Consider the following 18620-nt stretch of genomic DNA (forward strand, 5'->3'; position numbering starts at 1 on the left):
CTCCCGTAACCCGTTTGAACTCGTCTCCCCTCCTCCCCCTCCCTCTGTTTTGCAGAGCACCTGTGACACCCTCCGGAGTCACTCGGACAGTCTCGGATTCACGCCGAACATGTTACCTCGTCACCCGACTCTAGGCAACTTTGAGGAGTTTGCCTGTTGACAACATAAAGTTAGGGGGTTGTGGGTGGGGGCACATCTGGGGAACTTGACAGCAAACTGTGAAATAATGTATGTATTTAACAGAAAAACTGGTTGAGTGTGTAACTCAATAAAAAACATATAGTAGAGTTTATCAATGCCTGAATAGAAATAGGAAACTATCATCTGAAGTAAAAGAGACCACTTCCAAAACAGAACTCAGGTTTAACTGCCATGTCAAGGCATCAGTGTTAATTTATTCATGTTTCATTTTGTCAGGTTGTTTTCTCTGAAATGGTCACTTTGGAGCAGTCAAGGAAAATATGTCCAAAAACAAGTTTCTGATCAGTGTTGATGAGTTGAATACAGTACTGTTGTGCTAGTTTTGCTGTACATCAATCCAAGGGAAAAAAAAAACAAAAAACAGAAACCATCTGGATTGGTATGTGTAGCATTGCAGCTTCCTATCAATGTTATGTCTCCAGCATTTAACCAATGCTGCATTCAGTGACCTTATTCTTGTCACCACTTTGAACAGGAGAGCTTTTTTTTTTCTTGTAGAAGTCTGCTCCATTTACCGAGCTGATTGTGGGATAAAAGAGCTGCTCATTCTTGAATCAAAACACCAGATGAGTGTTTAATGTTGCCTTTTGCTACTATGAGGCTTAGTCTCATTTACTAGATGACTGTGCTTATTCAACTTCAAAACAGTAAAGGAACTTCATTATTTGTATATAATATGCAAGTTTTGTTCCACGTTGGCCACCAGGACAAGATGACAGACTTGGACGTTTTTGTCACTTTTTACACTCAGAAGAAGAGAGTAAGGAGGCCTGGAAAGGCTAATGATTGTATGTTTTTATCTTTATATAGCTAATATTCCAGTTTTCATTGTTTTCCTGTTTTTTTGGGATGGCGTTGCTGTGCTATCACAAAAGAAAAATATATATATGCTAGCATGAAGCTTGCTGTAAAAGTCGGCCCCTTATATACACAGAATAAGAGAAACAATCAGGCTTTCCTTTTTGCCTTTTTAAAATCTTGAATACTGTGTCTTACAGGTGTTCATCAGCACAATACCCCATGATCGTTATCGATAGAGGTGAGGCGTATTGGTGACATGCTTGAAATTGAAAGAAATGTGTAAATATCTGCAGTTAAATGCCATAAAGAAATTCTACATGTGACACTGGTTAAATATATAGTCGTATACAGTAAATATAGTGTTTTGATCTCTCTGTAAACTCGAGGGAATTTGGACTTTTTATCTGATTGGATCGTGTCTTAGAGTTTTCAGTGATAATAAAGTGACTGACATTTAAATGGAGTTTATAAGATTGAAGAAAATTGCCTCAAAACATCTACACACATGGACAAATTTGTTTTTACCCTTCCATTAAAGAAAGAAAAACCCACAATGGTCACTGAAATAAGTTGAAACTGACAAAAGTAATAATCAATAAAATTTCACTTAAAATTAACTAATAAAAATCACACATTACCTTTGATTTGTGGTTCGACAGAATCATTAAAAAAGCAAACTAATGAAACTGGCATGGACAAAAATGATGGTACACTTAATATTTTGTTGCACAACCTTTTGAGGTAGTCACTTCAATCAAGTGATTTCTGTAACTCTTAATGAGACTTCTGCACCTGTATTTCTGCACAGGTATTCTGGCCCACTCCTGGTGAGCAAACATCTCCAGCTGTCTCAGGTTTGAAGGGTGCCTTCTCCAGACTGCATGTTTCAGCTCCTTCCACAGATGTTCAATAGGATTTAGATCAGGGCTCATAGAGGGCCATCAGAACAGTCTAGTGTTTTTTTAACCATCCTTGGGTGCTTTTGGCTGTGTGTTTTGGGTCTTTATCCTGTTGGAGGACCCATGACCTGCGACTGAGACCAAGCTATCTGACACTGGGCAGTACATTTCGCTCCAAAATGCCTTGATAGTCTTGGGCTTTCATTGTACCCTGCACGGATTTGAGACACCCTGGGCCAGTAGTTACAGTAGTTACAGTGTTCTTTTCTTTGTATGCTTCATTTTTGCATCTGTGTAGAGCTATGGCTTTCCAAAAAGCTCCAGTTTTGTCTCATCTGTCCAAAGAACATTCTCTTTATGGCATGTAAATATGCATTTTGGTAAGTTCCAATCTTGCTTTTTTTTATGATTTGCTTTCAACAGTGGAGTCTTCTTCTGTTGTCTTCCTTTAAGTCCACTTTGGCTCTAACAGCAATGGATGGTGCATCCTGACACTGATGTACCTTGACCTTGGAGTTCAACTCTAATCTATTTGGAAGTTGTTCTGGGCTCTTTGGTTACCATTTGTATTATCTGTCTCTTCAATTTGTCTTCTTGTGGCCACATCCAGGGTGGTTGGCTGCAGTCCAATGGACCTTAAACTCCTGAATAATATGTGTACCTGTAGTTACTGGGACATCAAGCTGTTTGGAGATGGTCTTATAGCCTTTACCTTTAACATGCTTGCATGTATGCATAATTGTATTTCTAATATCCTGGGACAACTGCCTCCATAGCTTTCTGTGCTCTATGTTCAGTGTGGTACACACCATGATGCCAAACAGCACAGTGAATACTTTTCACCCTTTAAATAGGCAGACTGACTGATTACAAGTTTAAAGACACCTATGCTGCTGTTTAAAGGACACACCTTAGTTGAATGTGTAGCTATGGTCAAAATTATTTCACATCTTTTCTAGGGGTACCATCAATTTTGGCAAGGCTAGTTTGTTTTTCAAAATGATTCTGTTGAACTACAATTCAAAAGCAATGTCTGATTTTCATCAGCTAATTTTAATTAAATTTTTATATGTTAATAGTTTTTTAGTTTCAAGTTATTTCAGTGACTGTTGTGGGTTTTTCTTTCTTTAATGGAAAAAAGAGAACCAACAATTTTGTCCACGTGTGAAAATCACCTCAGCAGCATTCACTTTGGTTCATTTATAAAGGAAATGCATTGTACAATTTCACCATTGTCTTTTTATCAATATAATTATTATTCCAGAACATGTAATTGGTCACAAATAACACTTTGTGATGTATAAATGATCAAGTATAATAATAAACTCTATATTTACCCATCTTACTCATGTACACAATTTTTCTTCTTATCTCTGTGTGAGTCGAGTTCCTGGTTGTTGTTTTTTTTAATGTGAAATCCTTGACACTACAGTTATAGACTTGTACATACATTATCCTCACTATAAATAAATTCAGAGATATTTCTTTTCTATGTGAAACTTTAAAGTATAATGCCAATCAAGTGCGTGGTGTTCATAACACTGTAGCTTTATTACTCTATTGTCTGTGTATTAGATGACTGTTGATGTGAAGCACAAACCCCTTGGAGATCAGCCATCACTTAAAAGCCAATGACCGGACGTCTATGGTTGTGACTACCTTTTAAGGCTGTAGTTGTTACCTAAACATACTGTTACTCATGGTGTTTAAAAAAAAAAAAAAAAAGAAAAAAGAGTAGTCTCCAAGTGGAGCAACAGAGACTGTATCCAAACAGGAATATTTATATTCAGGAAGAGGAAAAAGATGAATAATCAGTGGTGTTACTGTTTGTTGTGAGCAATAAATGCACTGAAATCAGATTTAACTGTGATCAAATAAACATAAAGAGATATATTTGGCATCCCCATCTCCAATTCATGATGAACTCAACAGCTGGAATGGATGGAGTGAGCAGCTGCCACCTGCAACACAGATGTATGATACGAAAACTGTAAATTTACCATCATCAGCCAAATGCCAATTCATGTTACACAATGATGCTATTCTGATGATGCTGCATTGCCATGAGGACTCTTGAGTGCGTGTGTGTCATGTTGTCTGGTTAAAAAGCATAAAATGACCTAGCATTTACCCCAAACTGTGGCTAAGGGATTTGTGAAAATGTCCTGGGTCTCTTACCTCTCTCTCCCCACCCCCTGCCTTACTACCTGTCGAAGAACAGCAGAGTGTATGTGAACTGGCAAAAACTATAACTGAACTGTTTGTGCTCATAAAGTAGTCATCAAATGATATTTAACGCATAGTTATGGCCAAGTAGAAAACCGTAATCTATATTTCTGTCACCCAGCGCCTAGATTTGAACTATTTTAATCCTTATTTCATATCAGCCATTCCTGCATGAACATTGTGTATTCCTATTATCTCTGGTCTCTTAATGTAATCTTAGCCATGATACTCACTTTGTCAAGTCAAAACATGTATATTTGGAGCCAGATGAATCAAAATCCTGTTCCCAAATTCATGGGTTAAGTCTCTTAGTACTACAAAAATCCTCCACAAACCAGGCTTGGGATTGTGCAATATTCAAAAGGAAGATAATGCGCAGACTAGAAAACCTGCTATCTTTCTGTTAGGTTTTATGGATCACATAAATTAGGCTTGAAGTATAACAAAAATGTGCCTTCAAGTGTGGTTATGAGCGTTTACACCAAGGTTTTTATGCGCACAAACCTCCTAGGAACTGAACTTGCTTCATCTGGCTCTATGTGCTTTATGTGCATTTTATTGTAGATATGTGATTTTAACTCTGAACTGTACATTAAATAGTTAATACAAACTGAATGATGTGGAGTGTAGTCAAATTTTCGTGACATTTAAAATCTCTTTACAGAGAAGCAGCACTGCATGCCATCTTAGAGGCTGTGACAAAAAACACTGATCATTGGTTAGAGGGGAGCACAACTCTGTTGAAGATAAGGTGAGGTCACAGATTTCCATGCACCAGTAATTATTTCAACATTTCAATACAAAGGATGGGTTGTTTACTTCTGTCCTGTGGAGGAGAGTGGCCTTTACTGGTTTAACGCTTTTAAATTTTAAAACCTCATCTTGGATTGTGGCTTTTTATCTAGTTGAGAACACAGAGAATGTTCCAATCATTACATTGCTTCAATAAGCTTAAGCAGGTAGGTCCTTTTTATAGCACCTAACATAAGTCAGCATATAATCCGCAGAACCAAGGTGTCGTAGATGTCATCGAGCCATGTTGTAGTTTGTTTACACCCAAAAAGTAGCTTTTTATTTCTTTGTAGTTACATAAAAAAGTGTAAAAAATTCACTCTCAGATAGTGTATAAGAAATTGCTCAGAGTGTTTGTGGCCAAACATGACAACATACTCAAATAACAAAATAATATACATTTTTTTAATTATTATTTACTTTTATTGCATTATTTCTTAAAACTATTTTATGTACTTCATGCAAACTAAAATTCCTTGAAGGGTGTTGTTATACTTAGGATGCTTGTGGCCAAAAATGGATGCCACATAATATATGTTTATAATTTTTTTTAACACTGCATGAAAAAAATCCCCTTTTCCCCATTAATTTTAATTCAAGATCAGACCTGATCAGAAATATGAAATATTGATTTCTGGGGGGAATTTAACCCTTTAATTGCTAGTTTAAGTGCAAGCCCCTAATTTTTGTAATGTAAAACAAAAATTATTAAGATTTGTACTTCAAGTCCTGCAATAATGTCAGTGTGCACTAGGGCAGGGAAATTAATCACAAATTAATAAATCACAATATGGCCTGCTGCAATTTTCAAATCGCAGAAGTTGCAATATTTCTTTAACTTGAAAGGTGTCAAAATACCAGTTCTATAAATTAATATTTGTGCAGTGGCAGAGATTTTATGCACATTATGCAAACATTCAAGTGTCCATTTTTTTAATGGTTTACAAAATTCTCCTTTTTGTGTTTTATATATGGTTTTTTAATCAAAATGAGTGACATAAAATTATGCCCTTAAACAAAGCAAATGACATCACATTTGCAATACAAGCAAAAATAGTAAGCTCATTCTATCTAAAACTGATGAAGCCTAGCATTACTTCACAAAAGTCATACCCCAGCTGTGATCAGCTGGTAGCCAGCCCCACCACCTCCATCCCAGCTGCCTCCTTTATAACTTAAAGCTTGTTGCAGTCCCATATTCAGATTTCTGCTACTATGGATTAATTGCTTAAAATAACTTGAAATAATTTCATTGTTTTCAATACACATGGTCTAATTTATGGAATTATTTATTGCTTGAATGTGGAGAAAAATACATGAGACTGACCCAAGAATAATCGCGTATTAAATCACAATTGCAATATTTGGGAAAAAAAAGGCAATAAGATTATTTTTGCAAATCGTTCAGCCCTAATGTGTACCATGGGGTTGTTTTGTGCTACAGATCTTCTTGAGTTTGGATGTAGCCATGAGACTGCTTCTCTCAGTTCAATTTCAGTGTCCTGCTTTGATTTGAATTTTAACTTGATTGAGGCAATAGCAGAAAAAACCTGTATCACACTTGAAGGATGTTGCAAAAGGGTGTGGCCAGGGCTCTCCTGCCTTTTAGTGGGTACTTGTTTCCATTCCAATCCAAAGCGGCACATAAGGGGGGATTAAAGGGAGACACTTCCGAGGCCCAGCCAAACAGGGGGCCAAAGGAGGTCAGGAAAATCATTTTTCATTGTTAAGTTAATCTCATGTCTAGTCAGCATTCTTGCACCCCCTGCATATCTTGCAACCATACTCTCCATACACATGGACTTGTATAAACTAGAACAAATACCAAACAAGAGCCTGTACATCTTAATTTTTCATTCTTTTTTCAGTTTTATTTTTTTATTCAATGTTTAGTTCCTGTACACTGAGAGCAAAGCTAACTGGAGTCAAATTCCTTGTTGTGTAAGCATACTTGGCCAACAATGCTAATTCTGATTTTTTAAAATGTCCTAGAATAATGAAAGAATAAAACTTTTGGATGTGAAAAGGCAAAATGTTAACCAAACAAGTCAAATTACCAAGCTGTCAGTCAAATTTCCTTTCCTTTCGCTGGATATTTGTTTTTTGTTTAGCTGCCACAGATTTGATGAAAAGCTTTTTTAAAAACTGAAAGAATAAAGTTCCACTCATTGAAGTCAACTTGAACAAAAGTCTTTTAATGTCAAAGTGGGCAACTCTGCAGAGTATGTTCTAGAACAGATGCTAAATGGACTGTGTTGAAACAGTTTGGCCTAGCAGGTTTTAAAGTTCAAGAATAAATTTCCACATCTGAGAAGCAAAGTTGTATTTATGTTCACTTTACTTAAAGGTGTGTCTTATTGGCTGAAATACATAAAAAAGAAACACTGAGAACAGCTTTCCGAAAGTCTACCAACAAAAGAAAAGAAACTGTCGAAGTGCAAACTTAACTCTTCATTCAAAATCAAAGTTTAAGCTGTAAACTCTAGAGCGGTTTGTCTGAAATGTCCTGTAATCACTAGATAATGAATTACTGAGCAAATTATTTTTTTGTGTTTTTAATTATAACTTAATCCACACACACACACAACCTTCAAACATTTTAAATCCTAAAAAGAGCCTGCTTAATGCTATTGATTACGGAATCATTCAAAGAAAGAGTTCCTTTACCAAATGCAGTGATGCTACATTTAAAACAAATGCAAACAAATGAGCAGACATTCCATCAGTAATAAATACATGCATCCATTGTCATGTCTTCCATCAGCAAAATGAAGATAAATCCTTTCTCTACCAACACTTCAAACAACTCATTATGTAGGCTTTGATGGGATTAATAGCACTGTAACAATCAGGAGAAAATAATATAGCAAACTGTTAACCATGTTCTTAGAAGAAGTAACAAAAATGAAAACAGCTAATGGTGCAAAACAGTCATGTAAAAATACAGATTATCAGTGGATTTTCTCTAGTTCCAATTTAACTAATAAAAAAAAGCATTTCAGAAAAGCAAAAACACAGGCATAATACCAACAAAGATGATGGTACATAAAAAGTGATGGTCCACTAGTCATTAACATACGATTGTGTTGTCCCATTTATTGAGAAAATGCTAATATCCTGGCTGTCAGTGTTTACCATATTTCAAAACAATGATATCTAAAGGAATTAACATAAAAATTTCATGATACAAAGTGTGCAAAGAAGACAAACACAAAAGGGAAAATAAAGCCTGAGGAAAATCAAAAGATCATCTTCCCATGCTATCATACAATCTCATAACAGGTAGTGGCCCAAAGCCTTGTTCTGATGCTCTATTAAGGGTCAGTTTAACATTAATTATTAACAGTGCATTTTATCAATAGATAAAATTACTGGCCAGTCGTTGTTAATTAGAACTTTCTAAATATAACTCTCATTAATGTTTCTCAATTTTAACAATAGTAACTTCATAATCAAGAGTGCAAATGGATCAGCTGAGAGAAACAATTTCTATTTAATATTATATGGAGAGGTGTTCCCAAGAAAGAGTGAATCATTTCTGAATATTTGATCAGGTTTATACAAAAGTTCCTACAGAGGCTCTCTAATCCTTAAAAATAATTTACACACAAAAAAATGCAGTACTGAAAAATTACAAACATCAGGGGAAGAACTTAAAGCATCAGTGTGGCATTTAGCTGCCCCGGAAATCTGAGGCCCCCATTACAGCCAATATAGATGTAACTGTCCTAATATTTAACACAAAACACAGTGTAGACATGTGATAAATATTTATAATACTGTAGCCATTATTTAATCTATCCTTTCATTTCTACAGTTTTAGTAAGTAAAACGTGTGTGATTTTAATATAGGTCTAGTCATACTGGGCTTGTCTCTATGGTAGGAAAAAATCTTAGAAGTATCAACATTTATCAACAAATCCAGCGTTGATAAACGAGTCAAGATCTCAAGACAACAACCAAATTGACTTAAATTGAGAAAAGAGGGCATAATGAAATGGTTGGGTGCACTTCCTTTTAGGACTTCCATAGTATTGGATGTAAAAATCTTGTATCATGTTGCTACACTGATGTCATCACTACTAATAGAGATTAACTTTAAAAAAAAGCTTTACAAAAGTCATTACATTGAGAGCAGAAGCCATACTGAAAGAAAGGCAGTTTGTGTGTGATGCAGTGTGTGTGTCACTTCAAATCATAAATTATCTAATGAGACCACCACAGATTCAAAGAGCTTCTTTTTCATAATAAACACTTATTTAAAAGCAAAACTTAAAAAACTCATGTTTATTTGAATCTTTGGGAGGGAAGTTTTGTTGAAAACCATTTCCACAGGTATAACATCTATTCAATGAAACACAAAGAGCATCCTCCCGCATTAGTGCTAATTGGCTGGGAGGCCCTATTTGTACCAAATTAAACAGACATGCCACTTAAAAGAACCTAAAACCTTGCAGAGCCACTAGGACTTTGTTCCACACTGAGGCACAGCAGAATTACAGCAGGGGGCTGTTTGAAAACCAGTGAAGGATTTACCTTGTTGAGAGTGGTCCTAATGACCCAACACAGAGAAGGATGATTGATTCTGGTGGCTGAGGCTCAGGGAGAGGCAATTTAGCATTTAGGGTGGGCAGAAATCGGCAAAGTAAGGGTGCTGCAAGGCCTCCTCTGCAGAGATCCTCTGAACGGGATTACATTTCAACAGGTTCTGGGTGAGAGCATAGGAAATATTTTAATAGGTAAGAAAAACTACAAATCAGCAACAACTTCAAGTTCATTTTAGCTGAAATCACTGAACTATTTGTTCAAGACAGACAGAAAAGAACATGACACTCTTCCCATGTGCAAGTAATTACTTTATGAATAACTATGTGCAAGTACATCTGAAAGAGAGACTGAAAGTAGGGATGTCACAATTACAGATTTTCTTGGTGCGATTATTGTCAAAGGAATAATTGTGATTTTACGAATATCACGATTATTTTTGCATTAATTAATTTCACACTACCATGAATAAGTAAAATCACATGAACACTCCTTATAGGTCTTGTATTTTAATTTAATTCCATCTTAGGATGCTCTCATAACAAAATAATATATCAACAATGTAAAGTAACCAATAATTACAAGAAAAATGATAATAATCCCATTTGGGTGGACCACTTGAGTGGTCTTAGCTGAGTAATGTTTGAATTAAAAAGCTTTAATTCAGTCGATCACATCTATTTTATATCCCTCAAATATAAACACATTCTTCATATTCACAACTGTATTTATTAAAGTTTCTAGACAAAAAAATAATTTTTTCCATTTTTAGTTGGCATTTGAACATATCATAACATATAGACTGCAGTTTTCTAATTTACTGAGGTTACCTGAACGCATCATATTTTCCATCTTCAGCTCGTAAAGGTCGCTAATTATTTTTGATTCTGCCGATTCCACCGCAGATTTCTACACTGGATTAATATTGTTTACAAACAGGACTTGTTTAAAGTTTGGAGCACTTTTCAGCATTTATATGAGCAGCTAAAGAAGAAAACTGTCCTGAAGCAGCTGAAGTGAGGAATACCTTATTCCCAGCACTGGAGGATACGGTATGATAGCATGCAACTCACGGGCAGCATCTTTTTTCCTCAAGCCGACAGTTTAAGGTATATTCTTGTTTGATGTGATGCACGACACTTCTAGTTTATGTTCCCCTTGAAGGATCTAATGTTTGTTTTTGCACCAGTCTTATCTTAAAATGACGTTACATCACAGAGCCTGTGAGACTCGATAGCAGTATCAATAAGCTAAAACATTAGTGATTTCGTGTATTTCAAAAACACAGAACCGGGTCCATACGGATGGGTTTTGATCCCCATCCCCAACATTGACATGACTTAACCCAGTTACTATTTACCTTTACTTTGGTGTACAACGCCGGTCGGTTATCCCGCAGGTGCTGAAGTATTGCCTGATTTCACAGCAACTTTTTTGTGGCATGTTTTACATTTAGGCTGGCTGTCTTCCATAATGACACCCTGGCCATTTTTTTGTATCCAAAAAATTCCTCACGGCTGACTTCAACCGTTTATTTGGAGTGAACAGCTCTTCCTCTTCCATGCTGTAGTTTGTTTGGGACTGTGACACGCCTCCACCCGCAACTGCAAGCAACAGACGCGGTTGTTGTGTAACTTCGTTTTCGTTCTGGGCAAGTTGCGCTGATGTACAAATATGGTTCCCGGCATAATATTTTCTGGAAATTGACGGTATTTAGGAAACGTTACGATAATCGTAAAGTTTAATACCGCAATTAATCGTGAAAACGGGTAATCGTGCCATCCCTACTGCAAAGTAGAGCTTAGATTCTCTGTCCAAGCCACAGGTCAATGATCAGACATAGCAGCCTAACTAGATTTTATCCGTGTTTTTGTAGAAACTTCAACTGGTCATCTGTTTAAATGTAACTCAGTTCACTGATTAAGTGTCTGAAAACAGATCATTGCTCTTCAAAAAGCTCCATGCGTTCAGAATGCATTGATCTTTGCATTTTTTTGCACTTTCTGCACATCCTCACTGCTCTTTTCATTGTAAAAGAGCCGTTTATTGTAACAATAAACAGGCCATGTCTGCAATACATGCTTCCATGTTGCACTCAATAAGATCTCATCTGAGCACTTTTCTGTCATTTAAACAACTCATAATTGTAGTTTGAAACTTGAAACAGAACTGGAAACTATTTCTCTAAAAGAACTTAAGGCAGATTTGTGTTCAAAGTACCTGGAGTAGATCCCGTCCTGTGCTACTGAGTTTGGGGACCACGTTCACCAATGAGGTGGTGGCTGGGTACATTGGATATGGCTGCAGGTGAGAACAGGAGAAACCGATCGAAAAATCATTAAAGATGGAGAGTATTCCAAAAGAGCATTACCACGTCAGTCATTTACCTTGTAATCAGGGAGTTTTGTCATAGTCTGCCACTGCTCTTCAGTCGGCGTACCCAACAATGTACCAAGTGGTTAAAGAAAAACTTCCTTATGGTTTCTATTTTGTAAATCACTGAACACATAGTAGATCATTACTCCTGCCTACTTCTCAAGAGTATGTATAAGAGACATGCACAAAAAATGACTGAATAAAAGGATATCTGAAGATTCTTTTCAATTGGTCGTCCACATCGTTCCCGGGGAATAAAGGCCTCCCAGCATTAGCCAGCTCTTAAAATCAAAATAAAACAGTATGAAATAATAATACAACAGCTTTGCTGTGAGATTAAACAACCTAGATAGATTAATTTTTAATCTTTGAAAAAACAAAAAAACAAACACAAAACATGTACAAATATCAAACCATAAACAGCATTTTTATCAGTAGAGTTAAAGAAACCCAATGATAAAAATATTAAATGGTGAAAAAGCTTATTTACATAGTGACCTTTTCATGCCCCTTTACATAATTGCAATTTTTTAACAATACACTGAATACCCTTATCAATCTTTCATTTCATTAAAGAAAAATTGTACACCTATTTTAAAAAATGTGCAACAAAAACAAAATATCTCATCAGGTTTGAAAAAAAGGCATTCAATTGAAAATCAAGTAGACAATCACAAACCTGCAAATATGCAGCCAGCAGACCACATGTCGATTGAGGTAGAGTAAAGTTTAGCACCAAACAGCACATCTGGTGGTCGGTACCACAATGTCACTACCTACAAACAAATTACACAGTTAAGTATAAAATTGGACCGATTATATCAATTATCACAATGTGTGGGAGTTAACAAAAGTGTTCAATGATTTAGTGAAATTGCTGTTCCCTGGGGTCGGTGTTATTTTGTCCTGATAACACAAAGAAAAAGATGTGACATCACTGTTACAATAATACCAAATTGTTCAGCTTCCATCAGACATCTGCTTCCATTACAGCACAACTTCCTGTCAATTTACTAAACTGCTGCTTTGTCAAGTGTTTTGCAGAAATGTATTTCAAGTTTGGAGAAAATGCATTCTTTGAAGTGCGGGGACAGAACAGAGAGGAAGGAATAAATAAAATTTTATTCCCCTGAGTATATGTGTGGGCTGACTGAAAGCATTGGGGAGTGCTTGTGATTCAGTTTGAAAAGTTTGAAAGTTGAGTTCAGAACAGATGTTAATTGTGTTGATGGCTGCTACAGAATCAGAACTAACTTTTAAATGAATCACTTTTACAGAAAGTAAAATATGTGGATCCTCCGATCAGAATGACATAGACATGCCTAAAGTCACAAGCATTTGCAGTGTTCATAGATATTTACATAGTTTGTCAAATGTATATGTATAGTTGGTATAACTGAATGTGTTCTAATGCCTTTATATGGTTCAAAACGCCGGTAGGTCATAAAACCTTTTAAATTATCTGGGTGAATTTTTTAAATGGAGTCAAAACAAGAGTTGCAAACACTTTACATGTACATGAATGCCTGTCAAACAGGTGTGCTGCCAGAGAAGCTTTAAAAAACTTTTTTAGACTGAGTATGAACATAGATGTCACTCCTTTTATTTAGTGAACTGACTTGACTTTGCCAGCAACAATGCTGAAAAGTTAAATAAAATCCCCATCCTGTCACTGTGTCTAATTCATGCTGCATATTCCACATGAATATATGTGTAGTGTAAAATGAAAATGGCAACATTCATTTCTACTTGCTGAAACAGCAGTAAAATCTCTGGGTAATACATCTTCTAAAATGAAATGACCTTTTAAAATGGCCTTACTTTCAATTCCCAATGCTTCAAATTCTGTGCCACTCTAGGTTTTAGATTAATACATTTTCAGATCAGGTGTGTCACCCCAGGTCAAGTCCCCCCTCATGAGATTTCATCGCTGAGCCCTTAGGTCAGCCAACCAAAACCACTAAACCTATCTCAGACTTGCCTGGCTGTCATCCCTCTGCCATCAGCAACAACAAAAACATCTAACCAACCACTTAGACCACATACTGTTGTGTGTTCCCCTCTCTGCCAGTGAAACTTTAAGACGTCAAAGAAATAACTGAAGACGTAAACTTTCCTCACAAAGAGAAAGCATTTTAAAAGCCTAAAAGTACTGAAAATGGCAACACGTCTACTACTGCTGAATTATTTTATAGTTGTCTATCAATACTATTCCAGATTTTAATTCTTATACTGAACTGTATTTTGATTAATATCATGACTTCCAGTCTTTAAAAGCCTGAACACATTCTGTTTAGTTTTACAATAATGCTTTCTGCTCCATACTATGGGGCTGTTTACTTTAGGTGCATTTCCACAAAGGGGTCCAGTTTGGTACAGCAAACGTGCTGATCCCGCTTGCATTTCCTCAGCCAATATCTGTCCAGTATTATTTGTGAGAATGCTGGCTCTTTTTAGATCATTTGGCTCCACTTAGTAACAAGAGTCGGTCTTTGAGCTCCCCTTTCAGCTTAGTACAAATATTGTAATATTGTTTTTGCCCATTATTAACAATAATAATACATTTTATTTTTAATGCACTTTTCATGTCGAGAAATCTCAAAGTGCTACAAGCACACAGTAAAAAGGAGCATGTAGTAATACTGTTGTTACATATGAGGCAAAGATTCTGTTGACTGTTCAACAATCTGCATTGTGCCCAGTTCCACTCTTGAGGGTCAGATAGGTACACTTGGTAACCCAAAAAGACAGTGCCATAAAAGTAGGACAACACAGATCAGTTATTTTGGTACCTTTCCTTACTTTTGACAGTGGATGATTAGCATTTCCACCAAGGTAAATCCACCAAGGTAAGGTAGGCAATTATTTGCATTTCCACGGTCAAAAGTTGAGAAAGGTAACAAAATAACCAATCCATGCTGTCCTACATTTCGAAACCCTTCTGTAGGGGTACAGAGTGTGCCTATCCAAGGCTCAGGAGTGAAGCAAGACACACTGCAGTTCATTGATTGGTTGAAAGAATCTTCCAATGCCATAACTATAATAAGACAGAAACACAAAATACATCACATTATGTGCTGGCATAATGGCAGTACAGTGGATAGAGTCTGAAACAGGGTTGTGAGAGTGGGGGAGAGAGTAGGGGTAAGACATGCAGGAAGGAGCTGAAGGTGGGACTTGAACCTGGCTGCCTGTGTACATGGGGCGCAACCTTAGTGCTACACTACAAAAAAGGCAAGCTTAATATAAGATAAAAACACTAAATCTGAGAAGAAAAGGTACTCAAAACTTGTGAAATTATCTGTCCATGCAACAAGATAATTTGAATTAATGAGATATCTTGAAATAAGATTGTTAAATCTATAAATAAGTAAGTTGTTACAAGTTACACACTAAAAATAAGAAATTAACTTTTAAAACAAGATAAATTATCCAACACTCTTAATGTACATTTTTTAATCCTGGTAAGCACCAAATAATTTGCAGTGTATGCCATCTTCGTTCCAGAGCCAGCTCTTTTATGTGAATGACAGAGGCAAGCAGCTATTTGTTAAATGATTTCATTTTTCCCATTTTTTGCTGTTTAATAGACTTAAAAAGTAAAAATGTGCTGTATGAAGAGCTGTTTTTGAGTTGAAAGAGTGTTTCTTATTGCTGAGTGTCTCTTATTGCTGAGCTAAGCCAAATAATCCAGATCTAAAAGAGCCAGTATCACCATCCCTATGAATGAGGCTGAAAAGGCATTGGCTGTGGAAATGTAAGCAAGAGCAGCTTATACCTACTGATCCAAACCAGAGTACTTGGTGGAAATGCACCTAAAGTGTACCATACCAAACCAAATAAAACTAGAATCAAAACTTTTCAATAGGCACAAAACTGTTGGTGCATAATTTTATATTTTGAAATCACTTCCAAACTTTTTAGAAATCTCTGGATTTAAATCTCCCTCTGCAGATATTACACATTTCCCACAAATTAAATAATTACATTGGAAGAGGTCAGCTTTGAAACCTGCGATGATCATAAATTACAGCCTACCTCTGCTGAGTAACACCTCACAGGAATGCCGAAGGCTCGAGCCAGCCCAAAGTCAGCCAACTTTAATTCCCCGTTCTATAAAAAAGGGACATGTCAAAATATATCAAATCATCTACAGTACAAACAGCTCCTCACATTTAACTACACATCGTGTGGTATTTCTTGTAAAATATCTTTAGGTTGCCTCATCCTTGGTTTTAACATTATTAATACAAAACTGAGCCAGTGCATTTCCCATGCAGTTGGGAATATTTAACAACAATCAAGTCAAAGTCCACCTGAACACTCACCCTGTTAATTAGGAGATTCTGCGGCTTCAGATCTCGATGAAGAACATTTCGGCTGTGGCAGAAAGCAAGTCCTTTCAACAGCTGGTACATGAAGGACTTCATCAGAGAGAGAGAAAGACAGCATGAGTTTTACAAGGTGCACCTGACATAGTGATGACAGTCAACAGCCACAAGGATGCTTTTAAAAAGTACAAAATCAACACACGTAGGGAAGTAGGGAAGCTTTCCTTTTTCAATCTCTCTTTCTGGTTAATACAGGATTTTTTTCTCTCACCTTCACAGTTTCAGGATCTAGATCTCCATTGCAGCTATCAAAATACTTCTTCAAATCCTGCATTCAACAGAAGATGACAAGCATTAGCCTTTGAAAGTACATATTAAATATACAGCAGAGTTTGGTTGGACTTTATCTCACCTGATCACAATATTCAAAAACCAAAGTTAACTTCTTGTCACTGTGCAAAACATCATGTAGCCTGCAGAGGAAAAGACACGGTTTATGTTGATTTACAACAAGTTTTTACTACCTGTCAACGCCATAAGGTAAAAAGGTCTAATTCCACTTTGAACGCAGACTGACCTTACAATGTTTTTATGCTTTAGTTCCTTCAATAGGCAGATTTCTCTCAGAGCAGAGCTAGGCACCCCCTGAAAAAGATGACACCCAGCTTTGGTTAGCACCAGCCAGCTTACACCTTGCTAGCATGCAAGAAATACCATTAATATTATTATGACAACAAACCTCGTCATCGTCGTCCAACCTGACCCTTTTCAGAGCTACGATTTCGTGAGTTTCTCTGTTTTTAGCCTTGAAAACTGTCCCGTACGTCCCTGTGTATGAAATATCGAAAAGTAAAGGGGTCGGCGCATTGATGAATGGCATAGCAACAGCAGAGTTGCTAGCATTAGCTAGCTAGCTGTCGTTAGCTAACGGTAACATTGTAAAAGCTTACTAGTGGAAGTCGTCGAAAAAAACAACGGCACACATTAGCGTATGTACAAACTGCACCTTTCTATGTTATCACCCAGAGCATCACTAAAGACTGGTAATGTCTTTCAATTTAGCTAATGTTAGCCCTGTGGCTGCATGAACGTTACATTAGCAAACCAGGTTAGCTAATATTAACTTTACACAACGCGTATGGGACTTACCCTCTCCTATTTTTTCAAGCTTCTCATATTTCTGCATTTTTTGGCCAGTACAGCCAGCCTTGACAAAGCCAGTAAACCAGTAGCAGAGAAAAAAGCCCCAAAATGGGGATAATAATCTACAGCTAGCTTTAGCTTATAGCTATCTGCTGTTGCTTTTACAGGTCGCTCTGCAGCCAAGCTTGGCTGGTCGGTCATCTAGAGGTGAAAAGAGGAACTGCAACGATCTGAACGCCCACAATTTCGAAGCATCTCACAAACATACCTTCCTGAGACCGTGCATGTACATATGGGAACATTATATTTTAGCTCTCCTACAACGGAATAATGATTTTTGCTTTGTTTTTCTTTTTTCTATAATTGCCAATTACGAAAAATTTGCTTTGAAAATTTCAGGAAAAAGTCCTGGCAATTTTCGGGAAATTTGCTTTGAAATTCTCAGTATTTTAATGGAAATTTGGAGTGTGTATTTGGATTTTTGGGGAAATTTGATTAGGAATGTAAGGAGGGGTGGAGAATATATTTTTCCATATTTGGAGATTTGATTTAAAAAATTATAGGGAAAATTTGATTTGCAATTTGGGGGATTTTCTTGTTATTTCTGAAGAATTTACATTGGGTTTTTTTTGGGGGGGGGGGGGGGGGTGTAAATTGTTATTGGATTCATGATAGTTTCACTGAAAAGGTTTGGGAATATTTGATGAAATTTGTGGGTACCTTTAAGTTATTTCTTTAAGTTTTAAGGAATTTGTGTAGCTATTATACCGCACCTCAAATATACCATATACAGAACTGGTTCTTTGGACGCCCACTTCACAGCCTGTCTCTGACATCCCCTGTTATCTGGAACTTGGCCTTCAGTTTGGAGATAGTACTAGGGCTCACTCCAAACAATGCCACAACTTGGTTTTGCAGAACACCAGCTTGATGTTGCCCTATCGCACAGGCCCTATCCAGATCAGTCAAACATGGCATGCCGATTCTTCGAGCACACACCTACTGACCACTGTAGCAGGGCCCATGCTTTCCTGGGGGTACCAGAAGCTCAAAACAAGAGTCAATAGCAATAGCAAAATAAGCTGTTTGGCATTGGCAGAGAAGATCTGGCAAATTTTTCATGGATACAACCCACATACTCAGCTCTGCTACTCATCCCACAAATGCATGTTCCTTACAAATATGATGCCACTTAAAAGGGAAATTAACAGTCTTTCCAATAGTATAAGATTTATGCCAAGAAGCACTGTTACAACAAATAGTCTACCAAAATCAAATTTCCTTACCGTTCATGCTAAGTTTTACC

The 18620-nt window shown here is 36.7% G+C and overlaps 2 protein-coding genes across 5 annotated transcripts in view; one reads left to right on the plus strand and one right to left on the minus strand.

The window, feature by feature from the left end:
• Positions 1-2849, plus strand: part of asic1c (acid-sensing (proton-gated) ion channel 1c) — a 168382-nt gene extending 165533 nt beyond the window's left edge. For 3 of the 4 annotated variants that reach the window (XM_041803738.1, XM_041803739.1, XM_041803737.1), the window contains exon 10: positions 56-209. In XM_041803738.1, the coding sequence (XP_041659672.1) occupies positions 56-160 (105 nt within the window). In that variant the 3' untranslated portion in view covers positions 161-209. Of the gene's footprint in view, positions 1-55; positions 210-1199; positions 1241-1810 lie in introns of those variants that run through there. The other variant, XM_041803740.1, reaches the window with a different exon arrangement.
• A 4244-nt stretch (positions 2850-7093) lies between these two features.
• cdk5 (cyclin-dependent kinase 5) lies at positions 7094-17507 on the minus strand. Its single transcript, XM_041803682.1, has 12 exons — positions 17321-17507; positions 16911-16999; positions 16749-16816; positions 16584-16644; positions 16443-16499; positions 16169-16264; positions 15879-15953; positions 12520-12616; positions 12052-12121; positions 11852-11912; positions 11685-11765; positions 7094-9627 (listed from the first exon to the last, which is right to left on the minus strand). Exons 1-12 carry the CDS (start codon positions 17355-17357, stop codon positions 9541-9543), a joined length of 879 nt encoding a protein of 292 aa, XP_041659616.1. The 5' UTR covers positions 17358-17507; the 3' UTR covers positions 7094-9540.
• Between the last annotated feature and the right edge of the window lie 1113 nt (positions 17508-18620).

The sequence above is a fragment of the Cheilinus undulatus genome, linkage group 13 (assembly GCF_018320785.1).
Source record: "Cheilinus undulatus linkage group 13, ASM1832078v1, whole genome shotgun sequence".
Classification (NCBI taxonomy): domain Eukaryota; kingdom Metazoa; phylum Chordata; class Actinopteri; order Labriformes; family Labridae; genus Cheilinus; species Cheilinus undulatus.